Source organism: Varroa jacobsoni, unplaced genomic scaffold (genome assembly GCF_002532875.2).
Source record: "Varroa jacobsoni isolate VJ856 unplaced genomic scaffold, vjacob_1.0 scaffold_1462, whole genome shotgun sequence".
Taxonomy (NCBI): Eukaryota; Metazoa; Arthropoda; class Arachnida; order Mesostigmata; family Varroidae; genus Varroa; species Varroa jacobsoni.
Window position 1 is genome coordinate 193,914 of NW_019214364.1, and position 26,272 is coordinate 220,185.

The following is a 26,272-nucleotide window of genomic DNA, read 5'->3' on the forward strand; positions in this document are numbered from 1 at the left end:
TCGCACTTGCGCCGTTACGTACGTGCTCTGAAGTCTGTGAGTAATATTTCTTCATTGTGAGATGATAGAATCCGATATAACTGATTACTGACGCATTAACTGATGATTAAACGTCTGAAATACGTCTCCTTTGCCACGTATTTCACCGTTTAGTTGTAAATCAGTTCGATAAAATAGTATTAAAATACACATTGCCACATTTCTGATCAGCACTATCCTGACGTGTAACAGACATATGGCGTTTTCTTTAAATACTTATTTCAAGTAAGTGATTTTAAATAAACGGAAGCGATAAATAAAGTAGATGACATGTTTGGTTAACTACGCTTGATTTGTTTTTATAATATAATCATGTAAACATGATGAAGTCTGAGAGAATTGCCTGCTTAAAGCTAAAATTTATCTTTTATGTGACACCACACAAATTGATCGGGATAAATAGATACGGGGGTAAGATGTAGTTGTGAAGTACTGTCATGTAAATTTTTCTAGATACAGTCACGTATGCTGCTTATAATTGGCTTAAAATCATAAGCTGTCGATTGCAGTTCAGCTGAATGTTGATATCGTAACAAATGTCCTAGTAACAATAGTTGACCAAAGCATTGGTTTGGTACCGGTAAGAAAGATGGTTTATGTTTTCTGAGATAGCAGCTATTGGCAGCAGGGTTTGTAGCAGTCAATTGTAATAGAAGATATTCTTGAAATAAGATATTTAGACGAATTAGCGGATAAATAGCCCTTTTATATATTTTAACAAAAAAAAAAAACTAATGTTAAATCGATTAAAGCGATTTGCATTTGGAATTATTTACCTTACAAATTTACCACAAATGTCTTTATTTCTAACACTAACAAACCAAACAGAATAAATTTAAAATACTAGTCACATATATGAATGTCACTATTCGCTTTCGATCAGCTGGCTTTTAAATGAATTTCGTTTACATGAAAACTTGTTCACCTTATCAACGAACATAATGGTTCTCATAGAATCATATATTCTTTTAGGTAACGTCAGGTGCACCTATTTCTGACAGGAAACTTCTTAAGTTACTTAGATTCTTTTAGAACTCATTGATTGTGCTGAGGGCAAGTTTAGAATACTGGTGTCAATTCTAAAACGTACCAATGAACAGATAGTGACATATCTGAACAACGACTGGTCGAGCGTGTTCACAATAGAGCAATTAGAAGTGTATGGAACTACGATGACATTCACATCCCTGTTGAAGAAAATAAAAGAAGACTGGCAATGGTGGAAAAAACAATCCTGGACGATTGTGCTTGCCGAAACTAACATCAAGCACATCAAAGCTATTATCATTGCGCTCAAGGAAATCCTTGCTTGAATCCACTACTGACAAGAGTGCTGGGGGTTATCTCTTTGCTGACCATGTCGACTCTCGAGCGTCAGAAGGAGCTAAATGCTACTAGCTATTTTTACAAGAAAAAAACATTCAAAAGAACATTCTGTAGTCCATAGAAAATCAATGAGCATCAAGGAATACATAATGATACTTTAAGTTTAGATTAAGAATAATAGAAACATTTGCTTCTACGGAACATTGCCTCCAACAAATATAATGAGTGAATGAGCAACGTATCGGCCTTTGCGCGAAACCCATACGTTGTCCTGGCTATGTGAGGCAAGCAGCGTTTTTTAGGTTATGGAACTAGTTCGCAGTGTCACAATAGTATTCACTTTATTCAGCGGCCAAAATCGAATTACCCGCACAACTTTGAGTTGCTGCGTGATATTAACGTAGTATAAATTTAAATTTCTGTCGCGTAGACAGATAATCAATGATCTAATTGGGGACAGAAAAACAGCAACGACACCAAATGCCATTAAGACTATGTAGTAATGTGTTTTCCATGGCTCGGCTGCGTTAGTAATTTTATACATAGATATCTACAGATGCAAAGGCAACTATTATATCACAAAACCAACCAGACAACCAGACTGAACTTTGAAAGGCACAGCTTGTACGGATGCAAACTCTCTTGCTGACGCGAAGGGTTTTCGAGGTTACTAATTCGTACAGTATTTCACTTTCACTACAGTATTTCGAGATTCATGTTAAAATTTTTGCAGACAAATTTGCTATTTGCCATCTTTGTTAGGAAATTGTCATTTACCATAATCCCTACCCATAACACTTTCTCTTAATCGGCCTCTCAAGATTGCTGTTATTGAGCCCTTACTTTAATAGTACTTTTTTAAGTGGGAAAAAATGCTTTTTAGACACATATAGACGGAAGGGAGACTGCTGACAGTTCCGCTCCAAAGCTTTCCTCTGCTATGTCAAATTCAAAACAAATGTAGCTTGCCTTCTTACCAAGTGGTTTAATTCATCCATAATGGTTACCCAGGGTTTACCAAAAAATTTTGTACTTCCACTATGCGCATGCACATGGATCGTTAGACGTTTAGTATTATTTCGGATCCATGAGAACGGTGGTTTCTCAAACTAAAATGCTTGTGCCTCTCTTTGTATTTTTTGGCGCCCTTTTTCGTCGACTTTTAACCTTTGGATTTTTTTAGCTCTACTTTCTCATTATGTTTTCAAGGAAAGCCACTCAAACGATCCATGAATCGTTGTCGTCGGTAATATTTTTATTTGTCTTCACATGTGGCCACACCCCATTTAGCGCCTCATATCTTGGAAAACTCCGCATCTAAAAATCGTATGCTCCGAATCGTTCAGCAGACAATCTTATTAGACGCAAATAATGACCTAGTTCCTATTGATTTTCTTCATGATCATTCGAAATTTCCCATGGTTAGTAGGCACCTAGATTACTTCATATGGTTTATTAAACCACTTATTCATGTCAAGTATAAAACTACGGGTCTTATAGCGTGCCCGTGGTCCAATCCGCTCGCATGGTCATTGTTATTTTCTCTGCAAGGCACTCTGGAGGTATATACCTCCGTCTACATATCGCTCAGTCCTCTCGTCTGCCAGAGTACTCTAAGAGATAATCCTAACCAGGATGAGAACAGCATTCGTACATACTGTTCGATAGGTCCTAATTACCCCGATAGCAACTGCCCGTTGAACGGATAGAACAATGTCCGTTCGACTTGTCCTCCAATCTCGATTCAGTTCTCGTCCTCACTAGCAGCGCCGGGTCATCTGCGTGTGCCACGTATGCGACTCCGTCTGGTAAGAAGATATCTTCTCCTTTTTTAATGCCATTACGATAATTTGTCAAAAGGTATTTCTGACATATAAAAATTAGCCATGGGCAATTTCGTCATTTCTGACAATTTTTTTTCCTGAAATTTTTTTCTACCCGTTCGTGATACGCCTTGACGATATCTCTTGGACTGCTTCGAAAGTGAATCTGTTTCTGCAAAACTCGTACAGTCCTATAAAGTCCCCTTTTATTCTATTTTTTTTCTAATCTGTCTATGACATTGATGAAAAATAATATTTTCCATTATCCTCACCATCCTATTCAGCAAAAAAATCGGCTGGTGTATCGCTGGTCTGGTTTTATTTCTCGGCTTGGAGACCAGCGTTAACTTCTCCTCTTTTCAAATCCTAGGAAACTGTCCTTTTCTAAGAAGTTGAGTTGCGAGACTTCTAAAAATTCTTAGGCATTTTTCAGCCAACAGTCCCAAGAGACTCCGTCCGGACACGGTGCTTTGTCTATTGCTAGTTGTTACGTTGCTTTTCATTTGCTACACAGTGATCATAGGGACGTTATTTTTACCGATTCAAATTTGCGTAATTTGCTCAGGAAACTGCCTTGGAAAAATAATGGTTGGCCGCCAGAGCTACCTTTATAGAGCTGTATGTGAGGGGATATTTCTTTTAGCTTGTTTGTGACGATTTGATAGGGTAGTTCGAAATTATCTTTTTCTACCTCTACTACTAACTTCTTCGATTTAACAACTTTCCCACACATTGTCAGCATTATGGCAGTACCTAGGACAGCATTTTGAAGCCACACCCAACGCTTTTCGTGAAACCAATAGCTGGAGATCAGCTATAAAAAGTTATTGTGTCGGATAGCTTATATTGGAAGAACGACATAAGTGCACAACGACACGTCATTTCACTAACACTTCCGTTACAAAAACGTACGGCTTGCCAGTCAAGATATCAGGGTGTAATAGGGGCCGATCTTTTTATTATTTCCTTCCAACGCTCTAAGCAAATGGTGCTGGCAGAACTTCTGCAACTGCAGAACTTGTCACGAAAGTTTGAGAAGCAGGCAAATTTTGAAGTTTAGATGTTTTTCCTTTCGACTGTGTAATACATCGTTCGATCAAGTTGGTGTAACCGGTTCAGTGCCGTTGGGCATGTCAACGATAAATGAACTCTTGTGGAAAAGGAATCGTTGCACAAAGCTAGGTTGAATTATATAATTTAGTGATGGACAACATTGGATATTATAGTGTCATACTAACAGAGTGTAAAACCTATATACTAATTACGTACATCAAATATGCATGTATGAACGCTCATAGAGTATGTATTTGGCACAGGCTTAACAGTATTTTTTATAAATATTGATGTATCATTACTAAGAAGTTAATCTAATAAGATAAATTTATGTAGGTAATGCTAAAGTTTAGGGTGAATCAAAATTCGGGCAGGAATTTGATTAAAGTAAATTTACATCTCCCACAGTTGGGGCTTTAATCTCTTATTTCAAAAAAACGTAATGCTTAGCTAAGTCTTACTAACTATAAACAATAGGACACAATGACCAGTACTATTGAGAGTGGAATCGTCTGGGAATGCAAATATGAACATTTTTAAGTAAAGAGCGGATTAAAGAATTCGAAGAAATGTAGAGTTGTTAAAATTACCCGGTATTAGTTTGAATCACTAATTAATGTAACTTATACAAGCAAAGCATATACATTGACACTCAAGGGATAAGTTTAAAATTAAATACAGATTACCAAAGATAGCTAGATTTTGTGCGTTTCTTTGAATCTTTAAATTCTTTAGAGAACTTTACAGAAAAACTATTTCTGAAAGCTTATATCTGTCATCGGTCTCGAAGGAATAATAGAGGACTGTGAACCTTTGAAAGCGGGCAGTACGCAGGTAAACACTACCAGAACGGAATAAGGATACAAAAAGAGACTTCATTATAATTTTGATAGAAGTTGGTCTTTTACAACTCAAATTTTAACCTGCGAATTTTCGTGCTTGCGCATGATTTGGTTTTAAAGGCTAAGCTTGTAAATTCAATAGCCAAGATCTGGATAAATTGGTATCAAATATCTTTACATCTTTACATTTTATATCTCTAAATCTTATATATGACTTTTTTTTACGTATTTTTGTTTCGTTTTCCGTTGAAATCCCGTCCAGGGCCTCGGAAGCTATTTAAACCCAGTATGCTCATTATTTTTCTTCTATTCAACAATTACAATTATTTACTCCATGTTAACAAGTCCTTGGACTTACCTCTTTTATGTAGTATAGAGGATTAGAAAGTTTAAAAAAGGGCTAGGTTGAAGCTTTATTAGGTAGTTTAGCCGAAATGGGTCTTGCTGGACTTCTCTGAGGTTTCCCCAACAAACCTATGAAGCGGAGTATAAATTCATATACCTTGATAGCCATTTGCTAACGCTGAAATATGGTTCGTTTTTATTATATACGGTTATCATGGCTACACATTCAAACAGGTGCGCTTCGGTCACTTAGATCACGCAGGTCCCTATACTTAATATTTTGTCCCACCGTAAGTGTGATTTAACATTTTAACGGGAGCGGTTATCGTCTCTGCATCGCGATTTACGAATGTACCTATTTATACAGGTTCCACAACTAATGCTGGAGGAGAAGCTCTTCAGGCAAGGTCAGTTTTGTCGTATCGCCGTGACACAACCACGAAGAATTGCTGCCATCAGTGTAGCCGAGACTGTATGCAGGGAACGTCACTGGAAATGTGGGACGATCTGTGGATATCAGGTAAGAGCCTATAGGAAAGGAAGTCTTCATGACATCATTTCGCCTAAATTATCGCTATCAATTAGATCACTGTTTCTAATAAAATATGTCGAGCGTTTTCATTGCACGTGCTAAACTGGGTAGAAGAAACGAATTGGCTTGAATTTGAATATGTTATCCGTTTTAACACTGGAGTATTTCAAGCATCGTAGGTTTGACATATATGAGACCGTGGCAACCATGTATACGTGAGGCCCAATGTTTATAGACAAATCAAAAAAAAGATATTCGAAAGTTTGCACAGGTGGATAACGTTCCAAAATACCACCTAAAATGGTTTTGTGTAATTTTAGACCTTATACGTAAAGTTACCGACGTACCGAACAGTTTGGATGTTTCAGAATCTTTTTGTATAAGAGAAAAAGCGGCGCATATGCTAACTAGTACCCCACAGAAGAGGGGCTGGTCGCGAAGACTATTCGTTGGTGTAGATCATTAGCGTATGGCCAAAAACAAAAAATCGTGAAGGTGGTTTATTCATAGAGGCAACTGCATAAATTGCATTGAGTTGCATCATTTATGTAGGTCGAATAAAGTGTGCGAAAAAAAGCATCTTAACCTCCAGTGGAATACTCTGTGGATGACATCCATATCCCAAAGACTGTACCCGTAGTTTCTTGTTCATTAAAGTTCATAAAGCAAAGTCATAAAATCATCTTGTAAAGTCCATTTTGTGTACTGAGGCATATTAGGTGGGTCAGAAAAGTGTGTCTTTCTGCTCACTTTAAATGCTGATCCCGGTTAGAAAAAATTTCCATACGAAAAGCATTTCTTTAGTTATACGTAATCTTCCTGTACTCAACAGAAGACGAATTCTTAGTCAAAAAAAGAGGGATGTGTAGAATGATCTACTCATAAACCCATTTTCGGGCCTTTACTCATGTCTTGCTTGTCCTTTGGGCCACACAGTATAGATCTTAACACATAAAATCCGATAGCATTGCGTTTGGGTTATAAGCCGGGACTAACGAAATTTCCTAACCGTAGCCTCTCATTGCTTCCTCTTGGGCCACCGAAGCCATAACAAACCATATGACAAGACCGCTTTACGCCATCATTGATTGGTCTGTTCCAAGGTCCGTCTTTATCGAACCGTTTTTCGAGTTTGGCAACTCTAATTGGGTCACGGTCTGCATTCGTCCTTATTATACGTAAACAGTTCATCTGTCAGTATTTTCCAGAAAATCCACACTGTTATAAGGTACTCCTTTATCCCTGGTAGCTACCCATTTGTAAGAATTACCCTTGGCTTTGCTATGTGAGCGACGGGATACATATGTTGCAAAGAGTTAAAATTGGCAATTCTGCTGGGTTCGTGTAGAATCAATTTTTCTGTTTCTAGGATTTTTCGCAATACGTGCAAACGGTTTAAAACGTACGACAGTAAACACTAAACAGTGCAAAGCGCTTTTAAGGTCACTCATTGAATTTTCAAATAATATTGCCTGTAGACAGTTGCCGTCTTTTCCTGGCAATTAATCGGAACGAATCGATTTGTGGTACAAATCAGGAATTTTAGCTCTGAAGTGCTGAAACTAATTTTGGCAAATACCGCAAAATATTGGCCATTTCTACCTAATCTCGCACACAACCGTCGTTGTCTCAATCACATTTTTACGAAAATTATGAAAATGGATTGTGCAATAGGAAGTTTTTGGGTCCCAGGACTTAGGCGCACAGAAAACTATAACCAAGAAAGCCAGGCAAAATATAAACGTTACAGGGGACGCGTAGCAAAGATAGAGCCTAAAAAGCTTCAAAATATATGGGCAAACAGAATATGGAGCTAACTTCTTTAAGGTTAAAAATTATCTAAATAATTTACTCACCAATTTAATATATCAATTAATATTAAATATAACATCGCAGTTTATTAGCAATACGAGTTGTTGGTAATACAACCTGTTAATTACTACCCCTTTGGCTATTGCTACAGATGAGACCACTTAATCATTCGTAAATCATTATTACGCTGCTCGTTTTAAATCGTATACCAGAATCTTTATGTAAATTGCAATCGACACTAGATAAATAACTCTTTGTTCTCCATAGCTAAGAAATATATTTTTTATTTCGACTGTAGATGCTTAATATAGTATTACTAGTATTTTGATATATTGTCGTAGCAGTTCACAACAGTATGTGAAATCAGTAATAGCTAACTCAATAAAGGTTTATTTACAATTCGGGATTTTTCACAATAAACGAACAAAATTATGCTTAGATAACTCCGGTAATCTGCTGATTGAAATCTAGATCCGACGAAATCGTGGTTTAATAGACCCGAATAGTGCGCATGGTCTGTATGTACTAAATATATAATATGGGGATTTTTGCAAACATAAAAATGACAAGATTTAGGCATTTACAGACAGATATAATCAGCTAGTTTTTACTGCACAAAAGTCCAAATTATCGGCATAAATATTATTATTCATTGAGTATCGGTATTGTATCCTTAACGGCTAAGAATGTATATAGAGAATTAAATTTCTAAATCTAAACCGCTTTCCTGAGGGGGAAGTGAAAGACTCCCTTATGTTTCAATTGATACCATTAAGAGGCTCTGCAGATCAAACAGCCGGTGCGTAGTCCGAGTATAAGATTGCACTAGTTCTTTTTGTCTTTGGCTTGTGACGGTATGCATCTGGTCCGGCATTTTCTGATTAAAGACGGCGTCTTTTCTGTTTGGCTCTGTTTGACTAGTTTAGGCTGATTTTCGATGATTATTGCAATTTTGTTAGCTGTTGACAGCAAAGGTCCGAGTCAATCATTTTGCGAGCCGACAGTAGTTTATAATCGACGATCCATTTCCAATCCTAACATTTTTATCTCATGTGATTTCATTATGATCAGAAGCATTTTTGGGTCGCTGTTTCCCACAGCGCGTCTTAACCGTCAACAACACAATTCTTTCATAGATTTGGTCAGCATTTGGGCCTCTATCGTAATCAAATTGTTAGGTATAGCATTTCTTTTGCATAAATCTCACCTATCTTCGAAATGTTTTGTTTGAATTTTAAATGAAGGCATTACAAAAAATTCTGCTAGATGCGATTCATGTCGCATTTAAGGTATGTGACTTTGAGAAAAACTGCCATTACTTCTTTGACAATCTAGTACATATATATGTATATGTGTGTACATAGTCGGCCTCCAGAAATGAAGTCTATCACGTTGAGCAGCTCTAAAGTAGTGAACTAACGGTGACCAAACGTTTGATAAACGCTTAGTGTATTCATGCGTGCAAGGCTGTGTGGAATGAACATATGCCCTCAACGAGAGTATTTTGCAACCCGATCATGCTGTAGCACAGTACTTGGATTTGTTGTCCGGACTGTCATATGCATAGCTGTCCCTACGGTGAAATATATGCCTTAATGGCTGTGCAAGAATTAAACTGCTTTTTTTTTTACAAATTGGATTCTTTTTTGCCAGTAATACTTTGCCCAGGATCCTATCCTTTGCGAGGTTAGTGGTAATTAAGGACTTTCCTTGCAGCTTTTTATTGACTATGCCTAAAACGGCCAACAAAGCATTGGGCATCATAGAGGCACGCGAGCTTCAAGGGTCTCATTGTAAACCCCTGAATAGAGTATTGTCAAGGGCAAAATAACCTTTAGTAGTAACAAGTCATCGACCACGTCGATTTTGTAATCGAAACGTGCTACACTCAGCTTAGGCACTATGGCCTTAATTACCCTTGCTCTTGCAATTAAAACACATGCAGGCGCCTAGCGAGTCGGTCTTTTTTTTCCAGCCACGAGTTCGGGCCGCTTTCGTTCAAAATTCACTCGAAGTTGTCTTATGCGAGTGTGAATGGCCCAAACGGGAAAGGGGCAGGACCTTTCATGATGATGAGTAGACGAAACTGTTGTTTCGGCATACTCCTTCTATGTCCTCCAGTGAAGTCTTAAATACATAAGGTACTCCAGATGGTGAGGTGTTTTTAGAGTTTAAATAAAGGTTTTCTTACTGGCATTTTGAGCGAACATAATACGTTAGTCAGCTGCGGGCCGTTTCAAGACTCTTTCGGACAATTGGTCTTTAAATTGCGCTCTTGTAATTAGGATTGCTTCGGAAGCACTAATCATAGTCTCACCTTATATGTAGGATGTTTGCGACAATTTGGGACGAAACAAATGTGGTTAGACTACTCACGAGTCTATACATAAATATTGTTTTACATGTATATATAAAGCTTTCATAACAGCGATAGTTCGTGCGTCGGTGTTCTCACATTAAAATATGTTAAACTTTTCCCCTCTGCATAGTTATCTAACAGATTTGAACGTATAACAGAAAACATACTCACATCTTTAGCCTACTGATTTTGCATTAGGATTTTCTTGCAAACAGGTTCTAAAAGAATTTGGCTGAAAGAAATGTAGCTCACCATTCGACGAGATAACCATCCACAGCCCTACTACAGTTTCCAAAATATACCAATAAGGTTTCTCGGTAACAAATTTTTGTGAAAAAACATGGCGGCATGATGCCTGCTTGGCTGGACACGGCACTTAAAATATGAGCGCCCTAAAATTAATTTTACCAGTAATGGACACATATTATGAATAGCGGGCAAGCCGCCCGTTGTTCCTACGATTGATTTTTTGCATTCGCGATGAATACTCGCCCCCAAAAGGATCAAAGACAGAGTGCTGTTCCATCCGAGAGCCTAAAGACAAATAACAAGTATAAAATTAGTTGCCTTTGTTATCCTTAGAGACCTTCTGCCTGACTTCTATGGTATAAGATTTGTACCGACGTCTTCGTGAACGATTCGAGCCTTTTTATAAATCGCCAAGATTGTCAAGGATGCGCAGTTTCATTTTTATTGTCAATTATCGAGTTCTTACGTCAAATGTGCCTTTCATCTTTCTAGAAGAAAGTTTCACTTCGATGAAGGTTTGCCCACTTTGAACACATTAAATAATAACTGGTTATTTACACAATGAGCTTCTGCTTTTGTTTGATGAAGAAATACCTTTCTTCAAACACTACGAATAGTGGCTACACACAATATTGTACATTATACAGATTTCTTACTACAGATAAACAGGAATCGTGCTTAGAAGCAATATACTCGAACTACTGCTCCATTTTACAGAGGACCTGTATATTGTTAAAATACAATAGAGCATTAACACTCACTCATATTATATTCAATAGGTGGGGATGGACCGCTTCATTTCGGAGGATAGCTGCATCCAATATATGACAACAAATGTCCTCGTAGAGAAGATTATTCATAAAGGGTACGTAGTGCTTTTTAGTTAGGAATTTCCGATCACGTTGCGCTAATGGGCGTTTGTAGCTTCAGTTCATCTTTAATAAAACACATTTTATTTGCATTCAGAAACATATTTACATTAGAATTATATATATTTTTGCGAACATCGTCATATTATTAAAATATGTAAAATATAAAGTGTGTTGAAATTGATTTATAATTAGTATATTTACATCTACGTCTGTCTTCTAGGTATAGCAATTAGTGCAAGTTCACAAAAGGTACCACTTTTCTTTTTTGTTATTCAAATCCTATTTTTCAATAAATCTAGTGTCGACCGTACGATTGTCACAAAATTCCGATTCATGAATTCTAGAATTTCATAATCCACATTGCAATACCGTCTAGTATTTTTAGTAGAAGATATCACAGTAAGTTATTTTGTTATGTATGTCCCGTCATTATTCACGACATTCTTAGGCTTCCCACAAGGTAGCGGGTTTCGGCTTGGATAGGTTTTCCAACAACGTTTTAAGTTTTTGATCTGTGTCTGGGATAAAACTACAAAGTTGACTGACTGTCCACTGAATGGGAAAGGTAAAAATATGTTGACACAAGATTTGGGAAGGTACCACAAAGCCTCGCATTTAAAATTTGGTCATATATGCTCTCATGTTGTTACCTCTTTTACTATGTCCTTTCTCTTAATAGAATAATTGACTCGATCCAACTGGATCGAGTAAATGTACCGATTAACTACCTAATTCGTAGCAATCAATTCTCTGTGAATCAGGCCTTTACAGTGCCACCAAACGCAAAACAACGCTTTTGGATAAAGGTCTGGTTGGTCCATAGGCTTTCGTTTGGTACCTGAAGCCATTCATTCTGATCCGTGATTCATGCTGACGCAAGATGTCACTTCTCACTGGTGGTGAAAATTTTGTGCAAAAATCTGCTATTATGGCTGCGTGACATTCGATATGCGTGGTCAATGCTGAGATGCAGCTGTAAATTCTTGGATTCAGAAGTTCATAGGATACCCAAACTTCCCAAAGTTCCTGTGTAAACATAAGGAACAGAAGGTTAGCTATTTACGGCCGATTCCCGAGCTATTTGTCCCTTCAGAAAATGCCTTCAGGTGATTGTTGTCAAATTTAGGCTGTCGGCCTTAACGGGCAGTGTCCTTTGGATCTCGGACACCATTTTTAAATTTTACGAACTACTCTTGAGCATTTCTTTTATTGACGTTTACCGTACATAAATGTCTCGGGCTCTTTTAACGCGTTTTGGCCTCAATGAAATGCAGAGAGCAGAAGGTTGTGCTCCCGCGCTTTTTCAACGTGGAATATCCGTTTCTGAGAAGCACTTTTGAGTTTAAATTACACTTACAATATAATACCATTACAGCAAGTTGAAGCAATAAGAATCACCTTTTCCGCTGGCTGTGAGATGTTTTAAAAAAGGGGCGTTTTAAAAAACAAGAAGACCTCTTTCCAACCTAATAGTTGTTTTTAAAACGTTGATTTATTCAACATTTGGGCTTCTATTGACCTAATAATTTTTCATTTGTCAACTTGAAGTTTTTTGTTTTGTAGCTATCACGAATTCCTAAAATTCGAGAGCACTGTTACAATATCTCCAGGTGCTCAGCCTTACATTTGAAATAGCGATCTCATTCAGAATAGAAAGTTAGTTTGCTGTTTGGTCACTTTATCAGAATTTCATGAAACTGCTTTAGAAGCAACGCCTCTTATCTTAGCTTCGGGCCAATGCTGCTGCCATGCATTGTCCGGAGCTAGTCTGTGTATTTCGAAATTGCGGAGGAAGAATTTGCATATATAAGTGCGTATGCTCCTTGGCTTTACAATCTCCTTTACAAGCAATCCTTTCACAAAGCGACTGAATGCGAAAGGTGGCACTGATATATGGTACTGTAGATAGCTTTTTCAAGTTTCTGTAAAAATGCATATCATTATTTATTATCGGCATAGTAAACTATTGACTAATGCTGGACATATCAGCCGGAGATCCAGTTTGTTTACAATAAACTTTAGTAAGCACTGAATGCATCTACCAATTCGACCGGAATTCGTGTGCCTGTTCATATTGAATTTACAATGTATTTGTATGCTGGTAACAACATTATACACTAGCAATAAGCACTCGAAGAAATAACCCGTGAGATTTACTTTATGATATTATTAGACTGTGCACTATTTTCTTTCTCGTTATAGATAAGACGTGATGCCTCATCTAGGTTCTAGATAAACACTAGAACACTCACACGTGCCTATGTGTGCATTCTAGTGCTTATCAGCATTAGTTTGGCCTGGTCCATGTACAAGTTAGTTGTCAAGCCATTGGGTCCTGCTTCTTTCCTCTTTGTCATTTTCCGGACTATTTCCGCACCGTAATGGTTGGCAGATTTATTAAACTGCGTCTGGTAATCCGTATTGTCTAGCGATTCTGCTACTTCAGCCGCAGTGGTCGTTCGAAATCTTTAGTACACTCCTGAAATAGGACTTCGGAAATGGGTCGAGCCCTCTATAGGAGGAGGATTAGCAATACTACACACCTACGCTGCAAATTATTGTTTAAAAAAAATCAGCTAGGCTTCTCTCCATTTACATAGTCCTCGTTTTACTAGTTAAGAGCTAGTAAGTTGTGAAAAAGAAGTTGACAGCATTATTATTGTTCTTATTATCAGGTTGGTTCTTAAGTAATCGTGTTTTTCCGATGTTTCTATTCCTCTATTTTTTGTTTCTATATATCATTAAAAGTGCTCTTCGTTTCGCTGTGAAGTCATTGTGTAGTAATCAGAATTTAAACTTCAAGCTTTAGCTATGAATATTTATGGTAAAGAAAAAAAGTACGATACTTGATACCCCTTCTAACTGAAGATTAAAAAGCTGGTGAAACAGCCTGTGGGTCGCGTGCCAGGTAGACTCCATTTTTAACAAAACTGCTTAAGAATGTTTGCAAAATCTAGTACGGCATGTTAGAATTGGAAGATGCGAGTTCTACCGATAACGCAATCCGATGTTAAGAACCACCTGAGGGTACATTTGGAGGAAGATGGTCATCAAAAGACTTAGTAACACAAAAGGAAGAATGACAGGTTTCTACATCAAATTGTTACGGGTGATCAGAACTGGCACCTTTACTTCAATGTGAAATACAAAAAAGAATAAGTAGTTTAGGGAGATAAACAGATCTCCAAAGTCCGGAATTAAAGTACATTTCCGTGACCTACGTTCGAAGGTACTCGTACACTGAGAAATGCTTGACAAGAACAAAGCAGTTAACAAGGATCTGAACGCAGCTTAGTTCAAGTGAGTGAATAAGATGATCCAATAGAAAAAAATTAATGGGCGAAGGAAAATCATTTTTGTTCACAACAATGCTAGACTGTGTACGGTGACAATCGCTAAAGTCGTTCTGCGTGAAGGTGAACAAAGTCCTTTTGCATCCACCGTCTTCTTCACGCTCCATTTCAGCAGAGTACCATATTTTCCAACCGGAAGCCAGTGAAAATCGTAACATTCGTACATTTAATAACTCAGAGAATCTTTAAAATTTGCTGGATAAGAACTTGTGAAACCATAGGCGAAACAGGTTAAATAGATTATTTGAAAGATTGGAAAAGGTTTTACAGGTTTACGACGAATACATAATATAATAGAATTGAACTTTGAAAAACATTTGATTACTTGAGCAGTAGCTTAATTGTAGATTTGATAGCCGTCGGGCAGTATAATCGTGACAATGCGGTCTATCATGGAATGTTTGTTACCTTTCGGCCAAGTGAGGTACATAAAATGAAAATACAGCTTATACATCATATATTTTGAGTCAGATGAATGCCATTTATTGTTACGCCAGAAACGCCAGAGAGAAACGCAGTACCAGAAAGTAGATTTTTCCGACTTTTTTATAATATAAGATGTGATAAAAATGCAATGCTCATTTTCGTGACTTCTCCCATAGCTCTATATTGACCAGTGTTGATAAAACATTACAAAACGTTCTACTGTCCAAAAACTTTGGTTGAATGTTGAACTATATTTGTTCGAAAAAACGCTACGCTTTCATTTTGCTATGGAAATTCAGAATGAAAACGAAAATACGTCATAAATAATTACTTTATTGTCAACGCGCCTGTCGAAGAAGTGGTTCCTAGCAAATGTCAACCTCTTGTTCAAATGCGTTCACACGGGTTCATCTCTTACGTAACAAATAATCTTGAATATTGGCAAATACTGTTTTTTTTTTTTATTTTTGAGATAGATACTTGTCTTGGTATACTGGCTCACATAAATAGGCAAAATAAAGTGCCGAACAATCACAAACGCTAATGATTATTTTCTCTAGAGCTCTCCATCGCTGTGCGTTCTCACGCACGCGTTTCTTACATGCTTGGCAGCACGAACGATGAGATATGCGAGGAATTTATGTCGCGGTGAGCAGAAACGTGGACATCGGATTCAAACCATGAAACTTTAGATTCGGTCCCCGGCTGAAATTCATAGATGTTTTTAAATTGATTAAGTAATTTAGTTCAGCTTTAACCAGTGTGGATATTGTTGTGCATATTCTGAACTCGTCGAGATTGTGGTACAGACATTTTTGATTATTAGGAAGGTGCCGGCGCTAAGAGATGTTAGCTTGTATAAAGACAACAACAAAAAGTATTGACTCAGGAATAGGTATGTGTTTATCCGAGCTGTTTATTATGAGGGAGCGAACTTTGTGTGCATATTTTTCGAGGAATTATTTAACCACGTACATTCATACGATAACAAACACAACGTACTCAAAATGTCCAAAAAAGACCTGCTCATTTGCTTTTTCCAACAGGCTTTTACACCATGCTATTACCATACAGAAACATTTTGGCAAGGAAATGCTATTAGTTGATCAAAGACATATTATTATAGTTCTAGCCGTAGGCTACATTTATCTTATAGACCATAAGAGGTTACGTTCGTTTAGGGGCACTTAGATCATTGAAGGGGACTGAGAATGCTGAGCCATAAATACTCTTGTGTTTGTACTATTCACTTGACACGACGTTAGCGCCTAAACATGCATTGAAAAGATCTGTTTGACAGCCAGATTTAATAATCCTGTTGAGCTAAACGAGGCTTTTGACTATGTTATGATTGTTTATTTGTTATTATATTTATTACAAGCGAAACCATTTTAGTAACGAGGTTTGGGTGCAGTTGCACTCACTACTGAATTCTTTGGCTTTTATTATTAGCTTTAATCGAGAAGCTTCTGCTTTTCGATTAAAGCTTGAGAAGTTTATCTCACTATCGAGCACGAAATAGGACTGTACACAGAAATCAGGCATCTGCTGACATTTACAGACAAAAGTGGCCTGGGGGTTGCTCAGTTTTTGCCGGTTTACGGAGATTCGATTAACTTCCTCCAGAAGCTGTTATCTGTATCGTTTGTCACTGGTTCGTGCCTAAAGGTTGCTTTCGCGATCGGCTTTTTCCCTATACATGTATACGGCGCAATCGTTGGTGATGCCTTTTATAGGTGTAATTGCTTCATAAAAAAAGGTTGTGTTGAATTTGTGTACGTTAAAGTTCACTCTTTCTAGAGCTACGGTCAATGGATGACTCAGCGTTGCTTCGTACAAAATATGAGGAACTATATATATATATATATACATATTTTTTTATTTGTTAATATTTTTTTATAAATATATCTTACATATTTGGATAACAGAGTAATGTTTCGGGTAGAGAGTTGAAATTGAAACCTTTGTCATGAGGGTGCTACTGTCTCTATTTTTCTATTATTCATAATTGTGCTATGTATAAGCCCGTATTGACATCATATTACCAAGTAGCCCTTCCTACGATGGCATTTCTGGAGGCGTTCAACGAATATACCTTGTGATAGTAAGAGCATACTCTCATAAAAACTACGACAGACATAAACGTCAGATAATTCATGCAGTTATATATCAGTTGTATCATCTTACGAGGATCTGAATTACATTTAATGTCAATTTTAGGTTTAGACAACGGGTCGTCTCGACTTAAGTATTTAAGCAGTCAGACTGAGTTAGTTTATAGTATCGTCTAACAGTTTTAACTCCTAAGCTCCGTTCTTTTGAATATGGTTTATAATGGAACGTTCTTTTTTTAAATCTTCGGAAAACTTTTCGTGGTAATTTTCACATATTTTTGACGAGACACAATTTTCCGCCCAGAAAACCAGAAAAGTTTTTCGAAAATCGTATAATTATCGGCAATGGTATAGATTGCAAATTGCATAAGATTATAATGTTGCTAGACTAAAAACGGAAACAGCGGATTAACGCCTGTCCGCTGCGATAAACGGTCCACTAAAAATTTGCCGAACAGTTTGTATTTTAGTACATATGGAAGAAAACAGACAGTAGTCTCACGGAGCAAGTTTGGGGCTAGATGGTAGATGAGACAAAATGTTTCGCCCAAAGCCTAGTGTGTTCTTAAAATAATACAACATGTGTGCGGACGACCCGTATCCCGTTAAAAAGCTGTTTCTAATTTTTCTTATTTATTCTATCGTCTTTTTGTGGAAATTGTTTTTCATTGGTCCTACTTTTTGCAGCCTACAGTCCTGGCCATAGCGATAATCTCGTTATGCGGAAGCAACCTTAATTTGGTCATACTGTCCCGATCGTGAAATATACCGCGTAACTGTTTTATTAAGAGATGGCGAGAAATAAAAAAGCGATAATGCACAGCTACCTGGGAAGCGCTGCCTTTCGTAAAATATTTACCTTGTCATTTTGATCAAGGTCACAACTAAGCGGATTGATTAAGGAATTAAAAAAACTGGCTCGTTCGCTGACTGGATCAGGAGCCAGGGTATTACAACATCGCCACGGTACGTAGCATATGTCGATCCAGCAACCTCAATGTGACATTTTTAACTTTACCTAAATGGGGACACTTGCCAGAGGGCCTGGAAAATAATTTACTTGGAATCATGTTCACAGATGGCTGATCTCAATGCGCAACGGTGGCATCGTGGCCACCCAACTTATTTGGTTCTACTCGACAAACAACGTCGACAACAGTTCGTTATATGAAATACCATATTCATAAAGTGATTGAAATTGATGCTGAGCTATGCAAAGCCGTGAGTCACAATTACGGGGACAGAATCGACCCATGCAAGCGGCTCTTGAAGGTCATTCAGCTGACATTGCTTTCCACGTATAACGCAAAAGTTCAGAAATTCCCTGAACAGAGTTAACGTAAAGCCCTGCAACTTGCTTTGATTTTCTATTTGAGGCGGTGAGTTCTTATACCGGCGTTTATTTTTTCATTTTCCGTCAACACAAGTTTCTAGCGATAGACAACTTCATAGAGATTAGTACAAGTCGTCTGGGCCCTAGCTGGATGTACAGCTCAAAATCGATGTACAACAAACAAAAAAAAAAACCAGTAGACCATTTTTTAATTGTGTGTTCAATAACTACAGCGGACTCGTACATGCGGAATACCTTACCAGTAGTCCAAACTTACTTTTTTCGTACAAAATCAAAGAAATATTATGTATTGAAAAATTTTATTTTAGCTTCTTACCCTTCTTCGAACACATTTTCGATCGACAAAATTCAACGGTAACGCATAGCGATTTCATTGTTAGCTAAATACTTTTAAGTTGTTTCTGTCTTTCCTTGAACTTTTTTTGTGAACAGAGCACATGGCAGCTTTCCTAAGTGTTTCTGGTACATCGAGCGATCTTCCAAAAACCCACAAAGGTGGGGTGCATACTGACAGCCCAAATCTTTTCTCTTCAATAAACGGTAGTTTACCTAGCGTATTGGCTATTTTCGACTGTAATTTTCTTGGATGCGGCTATACGATGGGCGGGCAGACAACATCGAGTAAAACATTCTGACGAGCTCCCTCTGGAGTGGCAAGTCCACTCCCTTGTTATCTTTGCCAGGTTATGTTAATTATAAGGTATGTCTCTTAAGGGTTCCAATCTTCTCTTTATATAGTATGTGGTCAATATCTTATCAGCTTGACAAATTGCACTTAGAGTCCTTTACTGGGATCCTTCTGCAATCCAGTGGCTTCATTTTTGGGGACCACGTTACTTGTTACACACGGTACTTGTTACACAACACAATACACCTAGTATGAAAGCAGTCCTTTGGCCATAGCAGGTTCTTCCTGTTACGAATGTTGCAAGGCCTTGTACAGCACAAAATTCAAGTAAAATATTACGTTTGGACGTTTGTTCAGCTGTTTCAAAATTTGCTAAGTCGCTTAGTCTACATGCAGTTAATTGGAGCCGCCTGATACCATGTGTGTTCGAGAGGTTCATGAACCTTTGCAGCTAATCGGTCAGCTTCCTCATGTGATTGAACAATTTCTGGGTAAGCTTTGTCGGCTAGAAATTGATATTAACCGATACTTCGTAGGCAATGCTGCAGATACCGACTTCGAGTGAAAACAGTAGCCTTGACCTCGGCAGATAGGTCTTTTCATATAAAATTAAGCACACCTTATGGCGCGAAAACTTGTCTTTTCTGAATATTTGAAAGTTCCCGCAATTGCCTTATTTACCGGACTATACTTGGAAAGCTATAATTTCATAATAAATGCAGTATCATTTTTCTGACTCCCTAATACTATGAAGCGAGAAATAAAATTAGCACAGTAAAGGGTGATGCTTGCATCCATTTTTTAAGCATAATCAGACCCGTAATCATCATGTGAACTCAACCGCAATACATAGTCGGAAGAATTCTTCCACCTAACTGTCCCAAGATAGGTCGCCGTAGAGGTATATTTAGTGTCTTTTTCTCATAAACCATCGCAAATTACTTTGTCGTGGTCAGCATCTAAAACTGCGACATGGAACATTTCCGTGAACTTTAGCAAAAATAAATAAGATAACGACGAGGACAAAACTGTGCAGTCGTACTAGTGTAAACTATTAGCCAATCATTCAATATGTTATATGAAATGACTCGGTATTCTACGAGTCTGTTTTTGTTTAAACCGTCCGTTCGCAAACGGCGACATCTACTCTTACCGTCGTACCACTCGATCGCACGAGAGCGGTCGTTGGTTTCGGTTATGGGATATTTCATGGTGAACGAACAAGTTGCGCGTGAGGAATCGTAGAACAAACATAATTGTGGCACTTAGAGAACTTAGACAATTTAAGGGTAGCACTAAAAAATCCACTTCTCTCCGAAGACGTTGACACTTAGGTGTAGTCTTTAGGCAAATGATGTCAACCGGGTTTTTTTAGACCAAAGTTCGATACGCACGCCCTTTACTGCCAGCTAAACCCGCAGAGTCATTTAGCCGAAATTGTGCTCTACACAACCGGATTATTTAGAACAAATTCAGCATGAGAATAAAACGAAATCGAGCTCAATTTATTTGTTGGTTTTTAGAGACAAACGTTTGTCGAAGTTTGTGGGTGGCCCTATCACGAATGTAATCGAAAATATTTTTTTTAATTCTAGGAATCTCGAGACATTCACACATATCATCGTTGATGAAATCCACGAGCGTCACCAGGATCTTGACTGCTTACTGTACCTTCTGAAATCACTCTCAGATAAAATGGAGAACGAAGGCAAAATGGTGCCGAAGTTGATTCTGATGTCGGCCACTGCAGAGTGGACTATTTACGCCAATTACTTCAATCTCTCGCGCGTCGACGTCGTTCACGTCTCAGGTATCATATTTGAACGTTTCACGGTTACGGCAGAGAACTAAATGCTGGTGTTGCGCTAGACGTCAAATAGGTTTATGCAGCTTCAGTGTTGTTTAGCGAAAGCACTCGCATGCGCTTATGTCTGTTTCGTTTATAAACAATCGAAGTGTAGTTCCCAGGTGACATTGTGTGTGGCAATCTGCCAATGAGATACGGTTTTAATTGAACTGAAGCATTTTCCTTTGGTAATGAACATGAACAATGCTGTCGGATACTGTTGCTGCTATATGCATTACTACTTCCATGAAAAATGTCAATACCGCCGAAACTGCCTGCAGAATCTATACAGTTTGTGGGTCCACTCGCCTATCCGAACTTACGATTTAGAACATACATAGTTATCGTAGTAAACTTAACTAACCAATGTGTAGGTATATAAATTATATGGGTCATGAGGACCTCGAGCGATGTATACTCTCTACTCTTGAAAATTTGGCGACAGGCATTTCATAAAAACTGACTTCACATTTAGGAAAACAGATTTGGGCAGATATAAAAGAACAGTTTTGTTTTGAGTTACCTCAGACGTATGGGGCAGTTCGAAACAGGGCAGTGTTGAGCGTAGTAGTTAGTGAAAATGGCAGAAAGAAGTCGCTGACATGAATCGAGTGAAGGTGGTCAATGAAAACGGAGCACGCATTATCTATTGGAAGCTTGTAGTCAGAATTTTATCTCCTTTTTTTTTAGATGTAAGGCCGGCAGCATTTTACTTCACAAGGCTTTAGTACGAAAATATTTGCTCTTACCTCAAACGTTGCCTAAATACAAAGTTGATACCGAGCTGTGAGAACGTAAACTTTATTTTCCAAATAATCAAATAGGCGCACATCTTGCTAGGGATTCCGAAGAATTGAAATTAATCTATTGGATTTACTTAAGGGTCATGGCAATACTTTTATAAATAATGGTCGCTATAGCCACAGTCGCTCGATCACTTCAAAGACCAGCTAAACACAAAACACATTCAGTTATTAGTGGCGATCCGTACCCGCTTGCGAACCCCACCGTTAACCTTTACATTACTTTCACTTATGAATTATATTATTTTTATATATTTTTAGATTAGAGGTTAACCTATGCTTAGATGATGAACGACTATACTAGGCGAAGCTCTTAAGAGAAATAATTTCAGCACTCAGCGTTATTCATTCATCATCATTTCTTCACTCGCTTGCAGGAATGCACTTATTTTAACGCTAGTAAAATCATCAAAACATTTTTACCAATTGGCGTTATTGTCTAGTGACTCAACTCTGTAGCGGTAGACGTCTAGGGACCCTCGATTTGTTTTTGGTTTTCCGAAACGGCAGGATTATACACTTTGATACTGAATCGAATGGAAGCATTTTGTTAATAAGTATTCACACGTTTTCAAACTGGTTGGAATTTCGAATAACCATATACAATTACCGGTATCGTTTATGTATTTCCCTATAGGTGAAGTGCACAGAGTGCAAAAAATATATTTGGATGACCTTCCGCCTAAACTCAGCCAGGAATTGCGGCCGCTGATAGTAGTTGATAAACTTCGCAATGAATCGGGCGATTCGTCAAAGGAATATATTAAGCCAGGTGCAAGTCGCGCCCAATTTAGGGCGGTAACCCAATTAATATCCTCATTGAACGCTAGTGAGGATGCTGAAGGAACATCGAACAGAGGTGCAGTACTAATATTCCTGCCGGGTGTATCGGACATCAAAGCTATGATCAAATGCTTTGATGAAACAAGGGAGAACAGACTATTGTTGCTAATTGCTCTTCACAGCAGGGCACCTCTCGATAATCAGAACCGAATATTTCAGGAAGCACCAGCTGGCAAACGTAAGGTAATTGTGGCCACAAATATTGCTGAAAGTTCAATCACTGTGCCGGATATTCGTTACGTAATAGATTTTTGTCTAACGAAAAATCAGGTTGTTGACCGAAATTCCGGCTTTGCCTCCTATCAAGTAGAATTCTGCTCCCGTGCGAGCTGTGATCAACGCGCTGGCCGGGCTGGTCGAGTCCAAAACGGTGTGGTATATCGTCTTCTTTCTCGGCACGATTACGAAATGTTACCCGAGTTCTCCGAACCAGAGATTCTTCGCAGTCCTGTTGATATCACAGTTCTGAAGATAAAGAAATTTGGTTTGAATAAACCAAAACAGGTTTTGGCAGGTTTCATTAGTCCACCGAGAAGTGAGGATGTCGGGCGGGCAATTATTAAGCTCAAGGAAGTGCAGGCGCTTCAATTGGAACACGAGGGGAAGGTTGATCTGGACGATGGCGACTTAACCATTATGGGAAGAGTTATGGCAAGTTTACCGTTAGACGTACGGTTATCTAAACTTATTCTTATGGGTTTTGCTTTTGACTGCTTCGAAGAATGTGTGAAGATGGCAGCCTGTATGAGCGTGGATGATTTGCTAACACCGGTGGATGACCCAATGGAAAGGTATAAGGGTAAGCTAGACTGGGCCGAGGGTCACTATTCTGATCCCCTGTTGTTGTTGAACGTGTTCGATGAGTATCTTACATATAAAGAATCGTCAGGTCCAGCATTTGGTACCTATGCGTCCAAGGAATGGGCCAGAAAAAGAGGTCTAGAAGCGCGTCGATTAGCTGAAGCATTTGCTCTCTATGAAGAACTTAAGGAACGTCTACTGCGAATAGGATTTTCGAAGCCACAGGGACCTAACCGAAAACCACGAGAATCATCGACGCATAACTTCTTAATAATGACTGCACTATGCGGAGCTTTCTATCCTCATTACTACGTTCAAAAGGACATCGACAGCGATAAGGTTCTCTCTGAAGTAGGTAAGTATACGTAAAACTTGATGTTGGAATCGATTTGTACCGATTTTCGAAAATTTAATTCTCATAATCCTTAGCGTAATTTTAAGTAACGACTTTTAAGTAACTATATATAAGCATAGTTACTCTTTCATCCTGCATTATCAAACGACTAACTCGGCTATCTCCTTGCTGCCAACGTAAAATTTTCATTAATAAACCATTGAAAACTTTATGATATACGTTAGGGCCAAAAAATATGTTACATTAATTATCTCAAACAGTTTATATGCCATATTTATTTATTATATAGTATTTATGCTATATTTAGTTGTACTCATAAATGATGTCTGAATTGACAGCGATATAAATCTGTAATGAATCTTTTCTATTGATGCGTTTAAGTCAAAGCTCTGTGTTACATTAAATTGTCCTACACTCATGTATTTATATTTTCTTGTGTTCAAAATTTCTCCAGTCCGTAGATGTAATCACTAATAAGAAGCAGTAATTTTTTAAATATATTTCTTGTATGATTTCTCTCAAGGTTTTAATAATCCATCAACGACAATGGTTATCAGAAACATGCCACCTGAATACGGGCAGCTGTATTGCCAGGCAATACGCATAAGGCTACAAGATTGCCTTAATGACGATGAAGTTGAATTCCATTTCAAGGTATGTTTCAGTTTTCATGTTAATGTTAGAATAAAATGTTTAAAAAGTTGCCAACTCGATAGAAGCTTAACCAAGGCTTGACAGCATATTTTGTGTATTTGCCTTTATACAACGACATCGCCGTATAATTACATGGTGTGATAAAAACGGTCAGATGGTTCAGGTTGTTGATAATACGTTTGATAACAAGGGCCCTTGTTTATTTGTGTCTCCAAAAGATGAGATTGGAGTGTTATGTACCTTTAAAGTTTGCTCGCTTGAACTTACGTGATATCTAAAAATTTTACTAATTATCTATATTATTCGAAATTTTGTGTTGATTTTAATAAACCAAGCTGCTCCGGAAAGCTTATTTTGAGCCGCAACTAATGAAACTATCTTTGATCTACCGCAAAGGCAACTTTAGAGGGTCGACTTTGACTAGAGAAATCTCTATAAATGCATAGTGTTCAAAAAAATTGACTAGAGAAATCTCTATAAATGCATAGTGTTCAAAAAAATTTGACTATAAACACGTGATTGAAAGCTCAACAGTTACAAAGTAGAAAAAACTACTCTGGTAAATAAATTTTTAATGTGCATAAAGCACACCGTGGTCAAAAAAAACAGATCACGATTAGGAAATGCTGTGCAAATCTTCTTTAGACCCCAAATGTGCTATTATTATACTTTGCTACTAGGAGTTTTCATCAGTTCTATACCGGCCTTCGTAGTGAAAGCCCTCACATTACGCAACACCATAGGTTTATATATAGATATATATACAATATAGAGAAATAAAAACAAATCTTTGATTTATTCTATTTAATATCCTTAAGACTCAAAATATTAATTCTTAAACATTCCTTACTGCAGTTGGTCACTCCTTAATACTACACTCGATTCACTGAAAATTGTAAGACTGTACATAGGAGGAGTTAAGAGCAATTAGAGATACGAAGCACTAAACCTGACATAATCTTTCGAATTTGTTGCATCAGCGCCATTTTGAATATCTTATCTGATAGCGGATAAAGTATTATCTTGGCCCTAGAATACTCCGTTTGATTTTTATAAAAACTTTGCTTTTCGTTTCAAGTAAGTTGTAACGGTGTGTCATCGATTTTGTCGCTCCAGTGAGTACCTTTATTATGGCCGCTGGCAAAGCAATGCTGCTCGGCGTCCAGTACAAGATATCCTTGAAATTTGTCATCTACAAAGTTATACTCTTATTTGTGAAATTCTGGCGAGCATTATCAGTTATGAAAATACCCGACTTTTTTTTATTCTTTAAATAAGTAGAGTTATGTTCCAACAAACAAATGAACGAGCTAATCGAAAAATGTATACTTTGGGTCTTACCATTGAAAGTAACACAAAAGACTTTTCTCTATTTGACTTCATGAACAGCGCGGTGCGCAGCTAGATCCAGTATCGTAGAAGAAATACCACCAAAGTAATCACCTCTTACAAGCGAGTCCGGCGTATTTTGAAGCTGCATAACATTTAAACTATAGGCCGTTAGTTGAAACTGTTTGACTGTTGAGTATTCCAGTCTTCTAGAATTATGTGAGTGGAAACTAGTTGAGTTTATTCCAGAAAAAAATTAGTCCAGAAAGAAAAACATTTTTGTCTCGAAAATCAGCATTTAGTAGCCAGGTTCTTATCCCTCGAAAGCGACAGCGCTACAGAAATTCGACAAGGAAAGACATTAGGTAAAGAGGCTTTAAGTGAAAGCACAGTATCTTAATCGTGCTAACGTTTTAAGAACGGCGATTTGAGTACAGTATATATATATATATATATAATATATATATATATAGTGTCGCTGCTTTAGGGACACGGGATCTTGATAAATGAAGAC

At 37.7% G+C, this 26,272-nt stretch overlaps 1 protein-coding gene and 1 long non-coding RNA gene across 4 annotated transcripts in view; one reads left to right on the forward strand and one right to left on the reverse strand.

The window, feature by feature from the left end:
- spn-E (tudor domain containing 9 protein spindle E) overlaps positions 1–26,272 on the forward strand; it is a 39,682-nt gene that overhangs the window by 5,930 nt on the left and 7,480 nt on the right. For all 3 annotated transcript variants that reach the window (XM_086972443.1, XM_022850451.2, XM_022850452.2), the window contains exons 3-7: positions 5,796–5,948; positions 11,160–11,245; positions 20,723–20,937; positions 22,414–23,775; positions 24,299–24,429. In XM_086972443.1, coding sequence (XP_086828569.1) covers positions 5,796–5,948; positions 11,160–11,245; positions 20,723–20,937; positions 22,414–23,775; positions 24,299–24,429 — 1,947 coding nt within the window. The remainder of the gene's footprint in view (positions 1–5,795; positions 5,949–11,159; positions 11,246–20,722; positions 20,938–22,413; positions 23,776–24,298; positions 24,430–26,272) is intronic.
- The window catches only part of LOC111270310 (uncharacterized), an 18,229-nt gene continuing 7,305 nt past the window's right edge, over positions 15,349–26,272 (reverse strand). Inside the window, exon 2 of the long non-coding RNA XR_002686248.2 lies at positions 15,349–15,736. This is a non-coding gene — a long non-coding RNA (uncharacterized LOC111270310). The remainder of the gene's footprint in view (positions 15,737–26,272) is intronic.